General features: G+C 45.8%; 1 protein-coding gene across 1 annotated transcript in view; it reads right to left on the bottom strand.

The window, feature by feature from the left end:
• Positions 1-5,075: 5,075 nt before the first annotated feature.
• The window catches only part of ZNF277 (zinc finger protein 277), a 492,259-nt gene continuing 479,204 nt past the window's right edge, over positions 5,076-18,130 (bottom strand). Inside the window, exons 11-12 of the mRNA XM_069228962.1 lie at positions 12,469-12,643; positions 5,076-5,354 (exon numbers count right to left, since the gene is read on the bottom strand). Coding sequence (XP_069085063.1) covers positions 5,168-5,354; positions 12,469-12,643 — 362 coding nt within the window. The 3' untranslated portion in view covers positions 5,076-5,167. The remainder of the gene's footprint in view (positions 5,355-12,468; positions 12,644-18,130) is intronic.

The following is an 18,130-nucleotide window of genomic DNA, read 5'->3' on the forward strand; positions in this document are numbered from 1 at the left end:
ATTTTAGCTGTATGACTCCCTTACCAACCTAGAGTGAGGGTTCCTACTTGGACAGGGTGCACACCACTCCAACTAGAGACTCCATTTCTAACAAATCCCAACACACACACCAAAGTCAATGCCCTATTAGACAGAAGAAACAATTCTAGGCCAGGACCATGGATGACCAAGCAGCAAAATGCATTAAATCTACGTAATAACAAAAAAGCATGTAAACTTATCCGCACAATACTTCAAATTTGAAAAGAATGAGGGCAACTATTCTAACAATTAAAGCCATTAATACTTTAACCCATACGAGAGCCTAAAATATTGCAGAGGTTTTTAGATTGTACTACTAGGAGTCATTTCCACAGAGCTCAGTGATATCAAATGATATGCAACACAGTTCTTTAGGAAATTAAATTCCCTGAAATTAGGTAGACCTACAGATTCTGGGTAGTCCTAATCAAAAACAAAACACAAAAGGTAATAAAAACCTTGAAATATGATAAAACCTCCAGGCCCTGACAGAACCTGGTCCTCTTCTACAGAGAATGTTAGAATCTGATCAGAGATCTCTTATGCGTCCATTGTGCCCTCACACCTCCTCTGGATTCAAAATGGCAGAGGTCTGGGACACATTGGAGGAGCTCTGGGCACCACCCTTGGGGTGGTGATGGACAAGGGAGTGGCCACTCCCCTTTCCTTTGTCCAGTTTCATGCCAGAACCGGTGTAGACTGGTTTATGCAAGGAGGGCACCATCTGTGCCCTTCAAAGCTTTTCCAGAGGCCAGGAGAGGCTACTCCTCTCAGGCCCTTAACACCTATTTCCAAAGCGAGAGGGTGTAACGCCCTCTCTCAGAGGAAATCCTTTGTTCTGCCTTCCTGGGACTGGGCTGCCCAGACCCCAGGAGGGCAGAAGCCTGTCTGTGGGTTGGCAGCAGCAGTAGCTGCAGTGAAAACCCCAGAGAGCTGGTTTGGCAGTACCGGGGTCCAAGCTGGAGCCCCGGGGATGCATGAGATTGGCACCCCCATACCAGATTTGGCATGGGGGACAATTGCATGATCTTAGACCTGTTACATGGCCATATTCGGAGTTACCATTGTGAAGCTACATATAGGTACTGACCTATATGTAGTGCACGCGTGTAATGGTGTCCCTGCACTCACAAAGTCCGGGGAAATTGCCCTGAACTATGTGGGGGCACCTTGGCTAGTGCCAGGGTGCCCTCACACTTAGTAACTTTGCAACAAACCTTCACCAAGTGAGGGTTAGACATATAGGTGACTTATAAGTTACTTAAGTGCAGTGTAAAATGGCTGTGAAATAACGTGGACGTTATTTCACTCAGGCTGCAGTGGCAATCCTGTGTAATATTGGTCTGAGCTCCCTATGGGTGGCAAAATAAATGCTGCAGCCCATAGGGATCCCCTGTAACTCCAATACCCTGGGTATCTAGGTACCATATACTAGGGAATTATAAGGGTGTTCCAGTGTGCCAATTAGAATTGGTGAAAATGGTCACGAGCCTGCAGTGACAATTTTAAAGGCAGAGAGAGCATAAGCACTGAGGTTTTGATTAGCAGAACCTCAGTGACACAGTTAGGCACTACACAGGGAACACACATTCAGGCCACAACTATGAGCACTGGGGTCCTGGCTAGCAGGATCCCAGTGAGACAGGCAAAAACAAACGGACATACATGTAAGAATAGGGGTAACATTCCAGGCAAGATGGTACATTCCTACATCATGTGAATTGAAGCAGGAACACATAATAAATACCAACCTATAGATAGGTACTAATGAGAAGGTGTCAGGCTCTTCTTGAGGGAAGAATGTGAGAATGACATAGGATCTATATTCACCTCCAGCAAGAGCTACCAACTTACTACTTTCTGCAATCCTCGATTTGGTGTGCCAGCTTCAGAATAACAGTACAGGTACTGGAACAGTGTAGCTAAAATATGCAGTGTACAACAAAGGATAATAAAATGTAAACTTGTTTAAAATAAGTGTACTCGTGTAATAATGCCAACTAAAGCTTTAGTGGGCTTCAAGCAGGTAAAGAACAAAATCACGATTGCTAAAATATATCAGTACACATGAAAGCACATACATGGATTTACATTTTCATAGCATACAAGCAATCATTAAGCTATATAAGTAAGTTAACTCAAGTTCTCTCTTGGACAGCAAGATTTATGTCCAGGTACTGGAAAACAAATTAGAAAAGATCCTACCTAAACATATTCACCTAGCAGAAAACGGATTTCCTTGATGTAAGTTACTCCAGTGACAATAAATGCTTTTCTTACATGTAACTGAAATAGCTAGGTTGCTCATTTCCCAGACAGCTTTTATAGCTCAGGATGCGGAAAAAGTATTCAATAAAACGTCCTGACTTTAACTTTCTTTACGACGGAAATTTTATTTTGGAGATTCTTTAATAGACGGTGGCACTGTACAATCCCCTTCAAGCAAAAAACACGGCAGGCTGCTCGTTGTCACAATACTTCACATTTAGCCAGGGAATGAGTCAGGATTGGCCCCTCTCCCCATTACTTCTCCTGATAGCTACTAAATCTTTGTTAGAGACTAATGGATTCAGCTTCTACATTGTTGAGATGTACTTAGGCCATGAAACACGTAAAGTGGCAGCATATGCTGATGACACCACACCAGAGTATTTACTCAATAAGTCCGTTTTCAGCTCTGGATGATACGAAATAACATTAGTCCATACCATCTGGCAAACTAAAAAGATAAATCTAAAGTTAGACCTCTCAAAATGTTATGTACTGTAGAAGTAGTTAGTTCTACGGTGCTCTTCTTGCAATCCAAGCATATACAATACTTGGGGGTTTGGTTCGGTGAGGTATTCTGTACGAGCTGGGGGCTGTGGAACCCAACAGCGCCCCAATCCTTTGCCTTAAGATCAGCTCTGTGTCTTAAGACGGAAACCACAGTGCATGGATGGAACCCAAGGAGGGGTGTGGGAGAGGGAGCGGTAGAGAAGGGGAGAATAGAAATACAGTGGCACTGTTGTGTCTCAGACCTGGTGGAACACTGTTAGGTGGGTCTGTGGTGTCAAGGGCTGCAAAGGGTTACCTTTAAAAGACAGTATACTTTCGGATATCGAGTAATAGTACATAGCCACAAAGAAATCAGATGTGGAAACAGGAACATGCAGCTTAATGGCTTCTGGGTGTAGTTGACTGTAACTAGTCCCCGGCAATACCCGGCTACGAAAAAAGGGACGCCTGCAAGTTAAAGTGCTTAGAAAGGAGAGCACGACAAGCTAACGGTATGAAACTACAGAAATCATTAATAAACCCTGATTTAAAGTGACTGGAAACTAGAAGAAAAAAAAGCAAAGTTAAAGGAAGCAAAACGGGTGCATACTGGGAATGGTAGTGAGAGTCCATACAAAACCTACGGTTGCCAGAAGCCGAGTCACATGAGCAAGTGCAATTTATGGTGACTCTCCCCCTTGTGACCTGCAACTTTTTTCAGTCTCAATACTACCTTCTCCTGTGCCACAGCCACCACTGTCTCGTTTGACACTTTCTCCAGCAATGCCTAGTCTGGCACAGTGTGATCATGGTGTATTTTCGTGTCTGGGCGTGTCTAGTATGCCTTGCTTTTGGAAAGCATTTGTGTTCCTGAAATGATGACCTAAAAGAATCTGTCAAAAGGAACGAACTATTTACCATGAAAAAAATATGAACTGTTGGAAGGATGTTCTTCATGGGGGAGAACATAGACAAATAAAATGATTGTCTCCAAGTATCTTATTACCTAATCAGTACTGTTACTCATTAGGCTCTCGAATGACTTCTTAAAGACAGGTGGTGTGTTAATCACAAACTTCCTCTAGAAGAATATTAAAAATGTACATCTGTAGGAAAATTGTATATGAATAAAAATATGGAGTGTGACGCTAAACATAATAATTTCACAATAAAACCTGACGCTTATCTCTCTATTAAATTCTTTTAGACTTGAAACTTTTCACTGAAGATACATTTTTTGGATCACTGCATAGACTAGGCAAATTAACACCACATTCTTATGGCATAAAAGAGAATTAAAATGAATGGATTAAATACTATGGATTTTTATAACTTTCTTAGGCCTAAAGTGGCAATAGCCAAACTACTTTTTGACCCTGAACCGCCTTTTCATAAACTGATTGTTGCACTGCCAGAAGGCCACTTGGTCTCTAGGTATAAAGTCTACTATACTCCACCTTGTCAAAATTGTAAATATGCAAAGAAAATAAATGGGAGAAGGAGTGGACCATTTTTAAGGTTGACCAGCTTTCGCAAACCATGTGGCTGTAAATATGGAACTCTCACTTCATGTCTAAGGTCTCCCCAAATGTAGTCTGAGTAAATTTTATGATCTTACAAATGGTGTGCTGGATACCAAACAGGTTACACATACAACATCTTATCTCCTCTGAACCCGACTGGAGCTGCCAAAAAAGAAACTGGGGCCTCTCACAGAATACTCAACGTTACTTGGTCCAGTCATCCTGCAAAGAAATAGCTTCCTACAGAGAGGCAATTTTTTTCATCTTAAGGTAGACCTTAATTCTGTAAAGGCATGTTATGGGCCTAATGTAGAGAACAAGGTGAATATCCTGAGTACTAAAACAAATTTAACACACAAAAAAACAGTTATATAGCGTGAAAAGATTACAACCAAAATAAACATATTTGGTTCTGGTAACAAGAAACATGATAAGTAGTAACATATTATTATGGCACATTAAGGTAGGACCATCATACACTTATCTAGAACTAGTTAGTACAGCTTTGTCATTTGAAATTCACGTTACTAGTCAAGAAAACAACGAGGGGACTCAAAAGATGTAATGCGTTCGACTGCAACATCTCGACGATAACTCTTCATCATGCCTATAAGCACTGTGTACAACCCACTGCTATGTGTGTGAAGCCTATAAGAACAGAAGTGCAAAAGCTTTGTCAGCCCTCTACTGAAAGTCGTAAATAGCAAAGGAAATAGCAAACTGAAAAAAGAGAATTGTAGAGATTAAACATTTAGGAACAGAAAGGCAGCTGCATTTGCCACAAAATAAAACATGATTTATTTATTTATGCGTTGAAGGTGATTGAAACAAAAATGGTCATGTGAAATTGTTAACATATTTTGTCTTCATTTTGTGATGGCTTCTTCTCGCAGTAGCTGGTTTAGAACACTGCTCTGCTTGAGGTTTTCTAGGTCTGATATATCTTCAGCAATGACAGGAACATCCTCATTTCGATCCTCATTTGTCAATTCCCCATCACTGTCTGATAAAGTGCACAACAGCGTATCATTTTCATACGTAGGAAAGTAGTACCTAAAGGAATAAAATATTGTATCTCATTAAATGTATCGCATAAACATAATGAAATTCAATGGTGTGTCAAACAGTGATACCTATACATTTTAACTGTAGTGACAGCTTCCAAAATGAGTTGTGCCACTGTCACATACTGCATGATAACGAGTTCCTTTGTGCAGTGGTTACAATGCAGGAGAAATCTGTAGAGCAAGAGAAATCAGAAAGGAAAATTGGTGGAGCAGCTGGGCCAGAATGTCCTTGCCCGCTATCAATAGCGATACAACCATGGTGAGTGGCCGGTAATGTCCTAAGACGTATTTAAACAACCTTCTTCAGTGATGAATTTCCATCACAAAATACAGTTCTAGAAACGTGGACACTACTGAGGAGCCTCACAGCTCTCCGATATTCAATGCCACATTTCGTGGGACTGCCTCCTTCATCATGAGAAAGACATATTGAGTGAAGGCAGAGATTCGTGGTATGTATTGACCTGGGGAAGAATGGTGAGTGTGAGACACTATGAAACTCACAAAAAGCGATATAATCAAAAAGTATATAGATTAGCGAATGAAATATGAATCAGGAAACGTACATCAATCTGTGGGCTTTTAGTGGGAGGGCAATAAGAAGGTCCCAAGAGCAACACAAGCTAAGACAACAATGAAAAGTACACAATAATGTGAACACAGGAATGGTGGGAAACGAGGTAAGATGAATAAAAAGATGAGTTGTGGAAAAAGGTGAAAACTGGGCAGATGGAAGGAGGACAGGCAAGTGAGGGGCTGACAGGTGGAGAAAGACCTACAAAGAAGCAAAAAAGAAACTGAATATGAAATAAATACAACTGACACTTCAGTTGGACCTGCTATGTTTGGAGTAAATGTGCAAGTACTTTGGAATTCTAAAAATAAATCTATAAACATTACTAGATATGTAGACAAGTCATAGGTATCCATGAGTACTAACATTTGTGCTATGGAAAAATTACAGGCATACATTTCCATTTCTGAAAATGTGATTCAGTAGTGCCGTTACACTTACTTTTTTCCTCCCCGGGGCCTGTTCACCATGGGGAAATTAATTTTCCAATTGTAGAAACCCATTTTCCAACACTTAATTAATTATGGAGATATTCCTTCCCCAGTCTACTCTTGTCCCTGATAGATGTACACCTGGAAGATCATACAGGGTGGGTAACTGACTTCAAATGGTTGCTGCATACTATACCATCAAACGTGTGTTTATAGGAGTTTTGCAACATTTTCAGGTAAACCCACTTAGGGATGCCTACAAACCTGCCCCTTTAACCCGACTGAGTAACTGGGAAATTCTGTCATACTGGCAGAATTTTCATATTAGAAAATCCCATTTGCAAGGGGCAATCCTAGTCGACATTCCTTGTATGAAGCACTGATGATGTCATTTGTGATGCCATTTGTGATGAAGCTTGAGTCATGAGCATTGGGGAAGCCAACTGGAGTCTTTAAGTTGTCTAGCTAACCATAAATGCCAATTTTCACCGTTGTTAAAGCAATACTCATAATCTACATTCAAATGAAGAGTTACCCTCTTCTAAATATTATGCCATCCGTTTGGAAACTTTACTCATATTCTATAGATGATGTAAGGATATGATAACCTTGCTACCTAAAAGATGAATTTCCTGTTTAAAAGGTTTTCTGCTGTGGGCACGATTCACCTCTTTTCAACCTTACATGTTTTTAGTGATTGTTGTGTTTTTTGTAGTTTGTAAAGCACAATCCCATCGGGTCAATGAATCTGTCCATTAATTAGGATCAAAGTTTTCCAGTAGGAATGGGCATTAACACTCATATCCATTAATTAGCATGAATAACCCGGGTATTAAGGTCACTTAACAACACCATGCCCTGACAGTCAACGGGCCCTGTCAGTAAGAATCGGTTGGGGGGGATAGGATGTGAAAGAATCTATGTAGTTTTATGCCCTTACACCTTGATGAACGGCAAGGAATCTGCAATTATATTAATGCATCTTGCCTTCCCCAACCATGGGTCAGAATCCCTGTATTTGTATTTAACCAAGAGTAGGATGTTCAGCGGGGCGAGGGAGATAAGTATGCCTTTGACTCCCACTGTGGCTACAGACCGCGGACAACACATGGGTTTTTTCTTTCTGCTGACCTCGTTCGAAGTGGGGTATTCCACATTTTTCTATGCCTCACTACCATGCCGATGACAGAAGGGGAATTTACATATTTTTCCATCTCAACCACACTAAGTGGGTGGACGTTTGAGGTTCCCTGTTTTATGCCTTCCACCTCATACTGCTAAAGAGCAGGGGGATTGGTTATTCTGCCTTCTTAAAGGTGATTCTTGGGAGAATTTGTTTCCCTCTTTCCAACCAGCCCTACTCAAGGGTGGGTGAAGGCTGCCGCAGTCCTCCTTCACCCTGAAAGACGTGAGAATGAAGGAGATTCGGGCAGGTGACGCCGCCCCAGTGCTCTGATCACAAATGGGAACAGCGCCAGAGAGCAGCTGCGGGTTGCCTCTCTAAATCAATAATGCCCTCCCATCAGCCTGAATAAGGGGAAGGAAGGATAACCTTAATCCTGGCGGCCTTTTGATAAAGGGCATGCGATCCACTCTGAGCAGTACCAATAAATAAACATAGGCACACAGTAACATGTTCTGTGGGGTTCCCCTCCGTACAGAGCAGAAAATGGTTAAACACAAAATAAAACCTTTCTTTTCTTTTTAAATCTCTCCTGTGCTCGTGAAAACCAGATTAAAACATTGTGTTTAACTATGTTGTGCAGTTTTGCACTTCAAAAGGTTTTCCAGTTTTTTAAATATCTCCGCGCATGCAAGCATGTCTGAGCTGTGTGCAGCTAAGGGCTATGACCTGAGCCCCTTGCCCACTGCACATGGCAGAGGGCCTTTCATAGCTTCTTATGAGTGGGATGGGGCTGGCCATGGGTCAAGTGCTGGTGGAAGAGATTCCGCTACATGGCTGAAAGCCTTGTGCCACTGGTGTGGGTAGGATGAATCAGTGCAGGGCCTGGCCTATGTAAGGCAGTGAGCTGAGCTGCTCCTACACACAGCCGGAAGCAGTATGTATATGGTTCGGTGTGATGGGGTTGGGTGCAAGACATGGTCATGGCACTGATGTCAAGTATGAAATCATGAGCAGTGCACAGCAGGGGAGTGAGTTGTGTACAAATCACAATAACTATGGGATTGTAGTCTCTTTTTATGTTTTGCATTGTAACAATAATGCTACTTTCAAGTTTATTTTTTTTAAAGAAATGCCCGAGTGTTTTATAAATAAACTCTAATTTAACAATGCTGTGTTGAATTGGCTCTGGGATGGTATAGAGCTGGAAGGTGGGAATGGAGCTTGGAGAGTGGTGGAAGGTTGCGAGAATGGGTATTCCTTGTGCGCCAGTTTGAGATGGGGCTACCGACCTGTGCACACAATGGATGTTACTCTGCCAACATTCATTAAAGGTTTTCACCTCATACAACTGCTTCCTAGCTTCAATGGTTATAAGGAAAGGTAACTTCCATTTAATAATGTGGCTTTTGTGAGTTTCACTTGGTGTGGGATTTGGTCCTGGGTCATGCACACAACCTGATATCATGAAAATGGCGCTGTGACTGGGCAAGTACCCAAGAGCTGCAGCCAGGTTAGACTGAACCCTATTATGACATTATTCTCAACAGGGGAATATAGCACGGACTATCATGATTAACAGAGATTGTATTTCAGTGCTTAAACTGAGTCGGTGTTTGCCGGTGGGCAGGAGGGGACCAGTACATATTTTTCCCTATGAGATATTTACTAAATCAAATCATTAACATTTATAAAGCGCGCTACTCACCCGTGCGGGTCTCAAGGCGCTAGGGGAAAGGGGGGTTACTGCTGCTCGAATAGCCAGGTTTTTAGGAGTCTCCGGAAAGCGGAGTGGTCCTGGGTGGTCCTGAGGCTGGTGGGGAGGGAGTTCCAGGTCTTGGCCGCCAGGAAGGAGAAAGATCTCCCACCCGCCGTGGAGCGGCGGATGCGAGGAACGGCAGCGAGTGCGAGACCAGAGGAACGGAGGAGGCGGGTGGGGACGTAGAAGCTGAGGCGTCGGTTGAGGTATTCCGGCCCCTTGTTGTGGAGGGCTTTGTGTGCGTGGGTGAGAAGTCGAAAGGTGATCCTTTTGCTGACTGGGAGCTAATGCAGGTGTCTCAGGTGTGCGGAGATGTGGCTGTTGCGGGGTACATCGAGGATGAGGCGTGCCGATGCGTTTTGAATGCGTTGCAGGCGATTTTGGAGTTTGGCTGTGGTCCCGGCGTAGAGGGTGTTGCCGTAGTCCAGGCGGCTCGTGACGAGGGCGTGGGTCACGGTTTTTCTAGTGTCGGCGGGGATCCAGCGGAAGATCTTGCGGAGCATGTGGAGGGTGAGGAAGCAGGCGGAGGACACGGCGTTGACTTGCTTGGTCATGGTGAGAAGAGGGTCCAAGATGAAGCCGAGGTTGCGGGCGTGGTCTGTGGGGGTCGGTGCGGTGCCGAGGGCCGTGGGCCACCAGGAGTCGTCCCAGGCGGACGGGGTGTTGCCAAGGATGAAGACTTCCGTTTTTTCAGAGTTCAGCTTTAGGCGGCTGAGCCTCATCCAATCTGCGACGTCCTTCATACCCTCTTGTAGGTTGGTCTTGGCGCTGGCGGGGTCCTTGGTGAGGCAGAGTATAAGTTGGGTGTCGTCGGCATAGGATGGGGATGATGATGTCATGCTTGCGAACGATGTTGGCGAGGGGGCTCATGTAGACATTGAAGAGTGTCGGGCTGAGCGATGAGCCTTGAGGTACGCCGCAGATGATCTCGGTGGGTTCTGAGCGAAACGGAGGGAGGTAAACTCTTTGGGAACGGTTTGAGAGGAAGGAGGCGATCCAGTCCAGGGCCTGGCCTTGGATCCCGGTGGAGCGGAGGGGGGTGGATTAGGGTGCGGTGACAGACGGTGTCGAAGGCAGCCGAGAGGTCGAGGAGAATGAGGGCAACTGTTTCACCGTTGTCCATCAGGGTTCTGATGTCGTCAGTGACTGAGATGAGGGCGGTTTCCGTGCTGTGGTTGGTTCGGAATCCGGTTTGTGAAGGGTCGAGCAGGTTGTTGTTTTCCAGGAAGGTGGTCAGCTGTTTGTTGACGGTCTTCTCTATTACCTTGGCTGGGAAAGGCAGAAGAGAGATGGGGCGGAAGTTTTTCAGGTCGCTCGGGTCAGCCGTAGGTTTCTTTAGTAGGGCGTTGACTTCGGCGTGTTTCCAGCATTCGGGGAAGGTAGCAGAAGAAAAAGAAGAGTTGATGACGGTCTGGAGGTGCGGGGCGATGATGTCGTCGGCTTTGTTAAAGATGAAGTGAGGGCAGGGGTCCGAAGGGGCGCCGGAGTGGATAGAGTTCATGATGGATTTGGTTTCTTCAGTGTTGATGTGGGTCCAGTTGTTGAGGGTAATGGCCGGGGGTGCGGGTTCGGTGGTGTTATGTTGGGTCTGGTGTCCGAAGCTGTTGTGGAGGTCGCTGATCTTGCGATGGAAGAAAGTGGCGAGGGATTTGCACAAATCTTGTGAGGGCGTGACGGCGTTGGCGTTGGGGTTGGAGAACTCCTTGACGATGCTGAAAAGTTCTTTGCTGTTGTGGCTGTTTTTGTCCAGTCTGTCGGTGAAAAAGGTCTTTTTAGCAGCGCGGATCAGGCGGTGGTGTTTGCGGGTAGCGTTCTTGAGGGCGGTCATGTTGTCAGCGGTGTGGTCCTTGCGCCAGTCCTTCTCGAGGGCGCGACAAGTTTTCTTTGATTCTTTGAGGGTGTCAGAGAACCAGAGAGGTTTTTTGGTGTTGGTCTGTCGATGCGTGCGTTTGAGGGGAGCAAGGTTGTCTGCGCAGTTGGAGATCCAGTTTGTGAGGCTGAGGGCTGCGTCGTTGGGGTCGGTGGTGAGGGTGGGTTGGTTGGCGGCGAGTGCTGAGAAGAGTTGCTCTTCGGGGATATTGTTCCACTGTCGACGAGGGATGGGTTGAGTGCGGAGGTGGCGGGTCTCGCGTCGAATGTGAAGTGGACACAGCTGTGGTCGGTCCAGTGTAGAGCGGAGGTGTGGCTGAAGAAGACGTGTTTGCTGGCGGAGAAGATAGGGTCAAGCGTGTGTCCGGCGATGTGGGTGGCGGTGTTCACCAGTTGTTTGAGGCCGAGGTTGGCGAGGTTGGCGGTGTTGGGGTCGTTGTTTTGTTCCAGATGAAAGTTGAGGTCGCCTAGGAGGATGTAGTCCGGTGAGGTGAGGGCATGCGGGGAGATGAAGTCGGCGATGGCGTCGCTGAAGGGGGCGCGCGGTCCGGGAGGACGGTAGACGAGGGATCCTCTGAGGGTGGTCCTCGGGTCGGTGCGAATCTGAAAATGCAGGTGTTCAGCGGCGAGGGGGGTGTCTTCGGTGGAGGTGGTGACGCTGATGGAGTCTTTGAAGACGATGGCGATACCTCCTCCTACTTGGTTGGTGCGGTCTTTGCTGGAGATCTTGTAGCCTTCGGGGATGGCGGTGGCGATGTCTGGAGCAGAGGAGGCGTTCATCCAGGTCTCCGTGATGAAGGCGACGTCCGGTGCTGTGGAGTCCAGGAGGTCCCAGAGTTCAACGGCGTGCTTGTGGACGGATCGAGCGTTGACCAGGTGCAATAGATGGAAAAAAACACAGATCGTTAGGAGAGAGGTTGAAAAAGACAACAAAACCAGAAGGCGGTAACCTGCAAGAGCAGGAACATTGTGCAGGGAGTGTCTGGCAGTGGTTTATCACTACCTGCCACGGTATTCAGAGCGCTGATATTTAATGGCACCGACCGCTGAGCAGAGCTTCGGGCACCGCAACTCTCTCTTTCACAAATTAAGCACTGCTTTATTTTATTTAAAAATGCTTCATAAGTCACATCAAAATGCATACTACACAGTTACTCTGCAGTACAAAGATCTGTCTCAATGGAAAGTGAACTTTTATAAGATGTATACAATTTTCATGAATGCACAGAAATGCGTGTTTTCAGTTTTTGAGTTTAGATTAAATTTAACATTCTTTTCAAACATTCAAATAAAGATTGTGAATACCGTTCAACAAGCTGAGAAGCATAAGCAACTGTCACTTACTGCGGTTGATCCCAGGCAAGTCGATCCGGAAGTAAAGTTATGTGTTTGGTCTCTTCTATATGGACTATTAGTTCGCCCTTTGAAGGGAACGTCTCTTGGCAGAAGTGACAGCGACACATGTGGATTTCTCTTCTAATGAAATTCACCAACTTCACTTGCTGATAGAAATTTAACCCTGGCAAACAAAAGGCGTAAGAGGGAAAATGTAAATAATAGTGAGAAAGTAAAGGGGGAAAAAAAAGATATAATAACAATATGGTATTTATAGTTTTGTTTTGAAGGTTCACCATAGACGGACAACAGGAACATATGAGGAACAGTGTAAGCAACAACCTGGAGTTGTGGATTCTGCTGTTGCGGTATGAAGGAGGACCAGTTCAAGGTGTCACCATGCATGTTCCACCAGGCTGCATGAACGAATATGGTTATATTATCGGAACAGGGCGCTGCAATCTAGGGCAAGTGGCGTAGGGTGTATTGTGTTATTTCACTGCCATGAATGAGTAAGGTGTATTTCCTTCTTGGCTGTAGTAATGCCGAGCATGGTGTCCGGCTTATGTCTGCTAGGTGTGGGCATTTTATTGTTTGACTATTTGGTCAATAAAATGGAGTTCTAATGTTAAAAGGGGAGATGTGTAACTCACCCCCAAATTCATTGATTTAGCCCTCTTATTAGCAAAGTAGGAGATTACGTCACATTGGAAGGCGTCCAGAAGTCCCCGTCTGGTTAAGAGGAAGTAAACTCTGATTCTATGGGCGGGCCTGGAACGGCAGTAATTGTTTCGAGAGGTAACGAGGAGACAATGCACTATTGACAAAGCTCGAGCATGGGACCACTTGGTCGACTGTGTAAAGGAACCTGGATATGATTACCCTCAATCAATCAATCAGTCTATTTGTAAAGCACGCTATTCACCCGGAGGGTCTCAAGGCGCTAGGGGAAGGGGGGACCGCTACTGCTTGAATAGCCAGGTCTTGAGATGCTTCCTGAAGGAGAGGTGATCTTGGGTAAGACGGAAGTGGATGGGGAGGGAGTTCCCTGACGGCTCCCTCATGTTGTCGCATAACACTGAGGGTGCTGATAACCTGGCTTCTTAATCTGATATCCAGTGGTCAGGAGCCGCTTGTGGCGCATGGCGGGGCAGTGCGTGGGGGCGGACGAAAAGGGGTGGAAAACAATTTATAATACAAAAACGTATCTGAAGCTGCCACCAGCACTGCACAGTTCCTCTTTCCTTCACCGCAGACACAGGCTGCCAGCCTGCCCTGTGGCTAACATGAACGTTGCTGTCATGCTACTGGCAGGGTATCACCCTTCATCAGCCAGGCTAGCTTGAATCCAGTGGCATTATGAGCCCGGGACCCACATCTAGGCATACCCGGCACACTTATGGCGACAAAAGCAAACAAACACAAATGATGGACGGAATGCGGAACCAATCAAACATTCACCACCAGTCACAGATCTGGGTTTAATCCATCAATTCTTTTGCTCACCATGCCACTCCAGTTTGGACCCAGTCATATGCATGGATTTAGGCCCAGATCTCTGTACAGGGGCGAGTGTTTGACATTGTTCATCACTCCGTCCATCACTTGTTCTTTTTGCATTTGTCGCCCTAAGTGGGAAGGGTATGCCCAGACGTGGGTCCCTTGCTCCCCATGCCACTGGAGTCAAACTAGCCTGGCTGATGAAGGGTGATACCCTGAAACCAGTCCCAGGATGCTTGTTTCCAGTCCAGAGAGGACCTGGCTTGGCAGTTCAGCCTGGACTGTTCCCTGGAGGAGCAGGGTCAAGACTGACTTGCATATGGCTGGGTCCACGTTGGACTGGCATGGGTAGCAAAAGAACAATGGATTTAGGCCCAGATCTCTGTACTAGGGGTAAATGTTTGACATTGTTCACCATTCCGTCCATTACTTGTTCCTTTTGCATTTGTTGCCTGTAGGAAGCTGGCTCTGTATAGACTATATCAAAAATAGATATAGTGTGCACAGTGTCCAGGGGTTCCCCAGAGGCTTGACAGAGGCAATAATAGATAATACTAATGCTCTATTTGTGGTAGTGTGGTTGAGCAGCTAGGCTTATCATAGGGTAGTGTTAAGCATTTGTTGTACACACACAAGCAATAGAAGAAACACATACTCAATGACTTAACTCCAGACCAATAGGATTTTATACAGAAAAATATCTTTTGTTAATGTATTTCTAGAACCACAAGATTCAGTTTGCAGGTAAGTACATAAAATGAAAGATACTTTGCATAGAAATACTTAGAACTTTGAATGGAATCAACAATGTACACAGTTTTCTTAAAAATGGCAAAAAGCTATTTTAAAAGTGGACACTAAAGTTCTCAACAGTTCCTGGCAGAGGTAAGTAAAGTACAGTTTCTAATGTAAATAACAAACTTACAGGCTTAGTCTAAGGGGCATAGGTAGCCCACGGTTAGGGGTTCAAGATAACCCCAAGCAACCAGCACCAGCAACACGGGACCGGTTAGGTGCAAATGTCACACAAGAGCCAAAATAACGTGGGCCCCTATAGACACAGGGGGTACTCCGGCTCCGGTCTGCTTACAGGTAAGTATCGGCGTTGTCGGAGGGCACACCAGGGGAGTTTAGAGGAGCACTGGGGGGGCCTCAAATAGGCATTGGGTTTCTAATGGAACTCTATGAGGGCACCCAGGGGTCAATTAGGTGCTGCAGGCAAGGCACAGGGGGGCTTCTCGGGCAAGCCACCAACTGAATAGGGAGGAGGGCCGTCTGCTGGTCATAGCTGCTCCGGTGGACGGTTTCACTTGAGTCTGGGGGCTGCGGGTGCAGTGCTTCTCCAGGTGTCAGATATCTTTGTGCCGGGCAGTCACAGTCAGGGGGGTCCTTGGGAGTCCGTCTGCAGGCGTCGTCGTGGGGGGGTGGGGAGGGTGGAGAGTTCAGCGCAGGGTGGACTCTCGGTTGGAATCGAGTTGGGCCACCTGGACAAGGGTCCTGGGTGTCGGATGCACAGTAATTTAGGACTCACGCTTCTGGGGTGAGGAGGGAGTCCTTTAGAAGCAGTTTCTTCCTCCTTCTTGTTGGACAGGTCCACTGTCCACAGGAGTTTCTTTGTCTTCTGTGATGCAGGAAGTCCCCTGGAGGCTTTTCAGGGGTCGCTAAATCTGCAGAATGCGTCACTCTTCTTTTGCAGCTTTTTGAATCAGGAGACGGGCCAGTAGGGCTGGGGCCGAGTCAGTTGTTGTCTCCTTTTATTCTCTGCGGGGCATTCAGCTCAGCAGTCCTTCTTCTTTCTTGAGGTTGCCAGAAATCTGTTGAGCTGGGTTCAGGGGGGGCTTAAATTCTAAATTTAGGGGTGTGTTAGGGTCAGGGGGCAGTAGCTAATGGCTACTTACCCTGAGGGTGGCTACAGCCTCCTTGTGCCCTCTCCCTTTGGGGTGGGGGGGGCACATTCCTATCCCTATTGTCCCTAACCCTCCAAAGCAAGATGGAGGATTTCTCAAGGAGGGGGGTCACTTCAGCTCTGGACACCTTAGGGGTGGCCCTGGCTGAGGGGGTGGCTCCTCCTTGTTTTTCCTAATTTTCCCTCTGGACTTGCCACCAAGGTCCAGGGGCGGGCATCTCCACTAGCTGGCATGCCCAGGGAGCACTGTAATCCGAGGCTTGAGCCTCTGAGGCTCACTGCCACATGTTTCAGTTCCTGCAGAGGGAGGTGTGACGCCCCTCTGTCGTAGTTTGACTCTTGCACTAGGCAAGACTGCTGGTTTAAGGATGACAGTACTTATATCTGTAGGAGACTATGCCAGTCCTACAACAAGTTGCAACTGCCGTACCAACCCTACCGGCTTACAAGCAGCATCTCACCAAAAACCCAAACTGTAAAAGTTGATTTGTGGCAGCCTTTACGCATGGACTCAAGAATTTGACATCACCGGGAGTGTCATGGTTAAACGGACATTACCCCTTTTTCACATAAACAACATGTCTCAATAAAACACAGGCAATGAAGAAGATGCAGTAAAGTTTCAATATGTTTTATTTAGCAAAACTGCAATCTGTGATAAGTTGCATGGGCTGCAATGATTAGGATAATGAAAAGTGCAAGAAACAGAATAGTAAAGACAAGAGTAATTAATACAAAGACCCCCACCATCTTGCAATTACATGTAATGACATAAAGTATGAGATATGTCCTAATACCCTAGCATAATGAGCCTAACCTCTAACCTAAAAGAGAGCTTAGGTATGTTAAACCTAATCTGCCAACGCTATGTCCATGAGAAGATCCTCCCACCCTCGTTACCTTGGAAGGAGGTCTCTAGCTCAGACTCCGTAGGGACACGAAGACTGGGTCAGCGTCAAGGCGAAGTGCAGCAGCGATGGCATATGGTTGGAATCCCTCTGACTATCTGTTTAAGTGAGGGATATTTATACAGATCTGCTTGTACCTCTGATATAGGTCTGCTCCCAAACAATAGATAACAAGACATGATGGGACGGTAATCTATATAAACAATTCCCTCGAAATCGTGAGGAGGGAAAGTACCTAATGTGAACGCCTACAGTTTGTTTATCTTTGTCGCATGATATTGATGCCTTAGCACGGTGGCACTGATAATGCAAAACTAAAACATGGGCCTAACTAAAAACAAGACAGACATCTTAAAAGATTTAATTAAATAAATGCACTAAAACAGAGCAAGCTAAGTAGGGTAAAAGTCACTAGGTGACGGGGGCACGAGTCTACAAGCCAAAGGCTAAGCTAACTCCTGTATCCCATTAAAACAAACCAGGATCACTACACCTCCACCCAGCACAGGCTTTGTTTCTCACCTCAGAGTGCACAAGGGCACTCACTCCATGTGGTCAGAAACTCGTCTGAAAGTGGCAGGCTGGCACAGACCGGTCAGTCTTACACTAGCAGTTGGGCTAACATACAAGGGGCATCTCTAAGATGCCTTGTGTGCATTTTTCAATAAATCCCACACTGGCATCCGTGTGGGTTTATTGTGCTGAGAAGTTTGATACCAAACTTCCCAGTATTCAGTGTGAGAAAGTAGCCTCTTTTTAGCATGGTTACCCCCCATTTTTGGCCTATTTGTCAGTGTTTGTCAGTGTGTTTTTACTGTGGCCGACTTGTCAGTCTGTTTCACTATTTTTGTCAGTATGCTTAACTGTCAATGGAGTCCTGCTAACCAGAACTCAGTGCTTATGCTCTCTCTGATTCCAAATCTGTACTTACATACTCCCCTTTTAAGTCCTTAGTATATGGTACCTAGGTACCCCGGCCATTGGGGTTCCAGGAGATCCTTATGGGCTGTAGCGTTTCTTTTGCCACCCATAAGCTCGTACAATAACTTCTTCAGGACTGCCATTGCAGCCTGAGTGAAATAGTTTAAGCATCAAACAACCATTGTTCACTGCACCAGGTCGCTTATAAGTCACCTATATGTCTAACCTTCAGATTCTCCATTTTCCCGGACATCATGAGTGCGGGGACGCCATTGTAAGTGTGCACTACATATAGGTCAATACATTTATGTAGCTTCACAATGGTAACCATGGCCATGTGAGGTGTCCAACAACTGGGAATTGTACCCAAATACTGATTCTAGTATTGGTTGCACAATCCAATGCATTCTGGGGGGCTCCACCATGGCTCTTCCAG

This window comes from Pleurodeles waltl, chromosome 4_1 (genome assembly GCF_031143425.1).
Source record: "Pleurodeles waltl isolate 20211129_DDA chromosome 4_1, aPleWal1.hap1.20221129, whole genome shotgun sequence".
NCBI lineage: Eukaryota > Metazoa > Chordata > Amphibia > Caudata > Salamandridae > Pleurodeles > Pleurodeles waltl.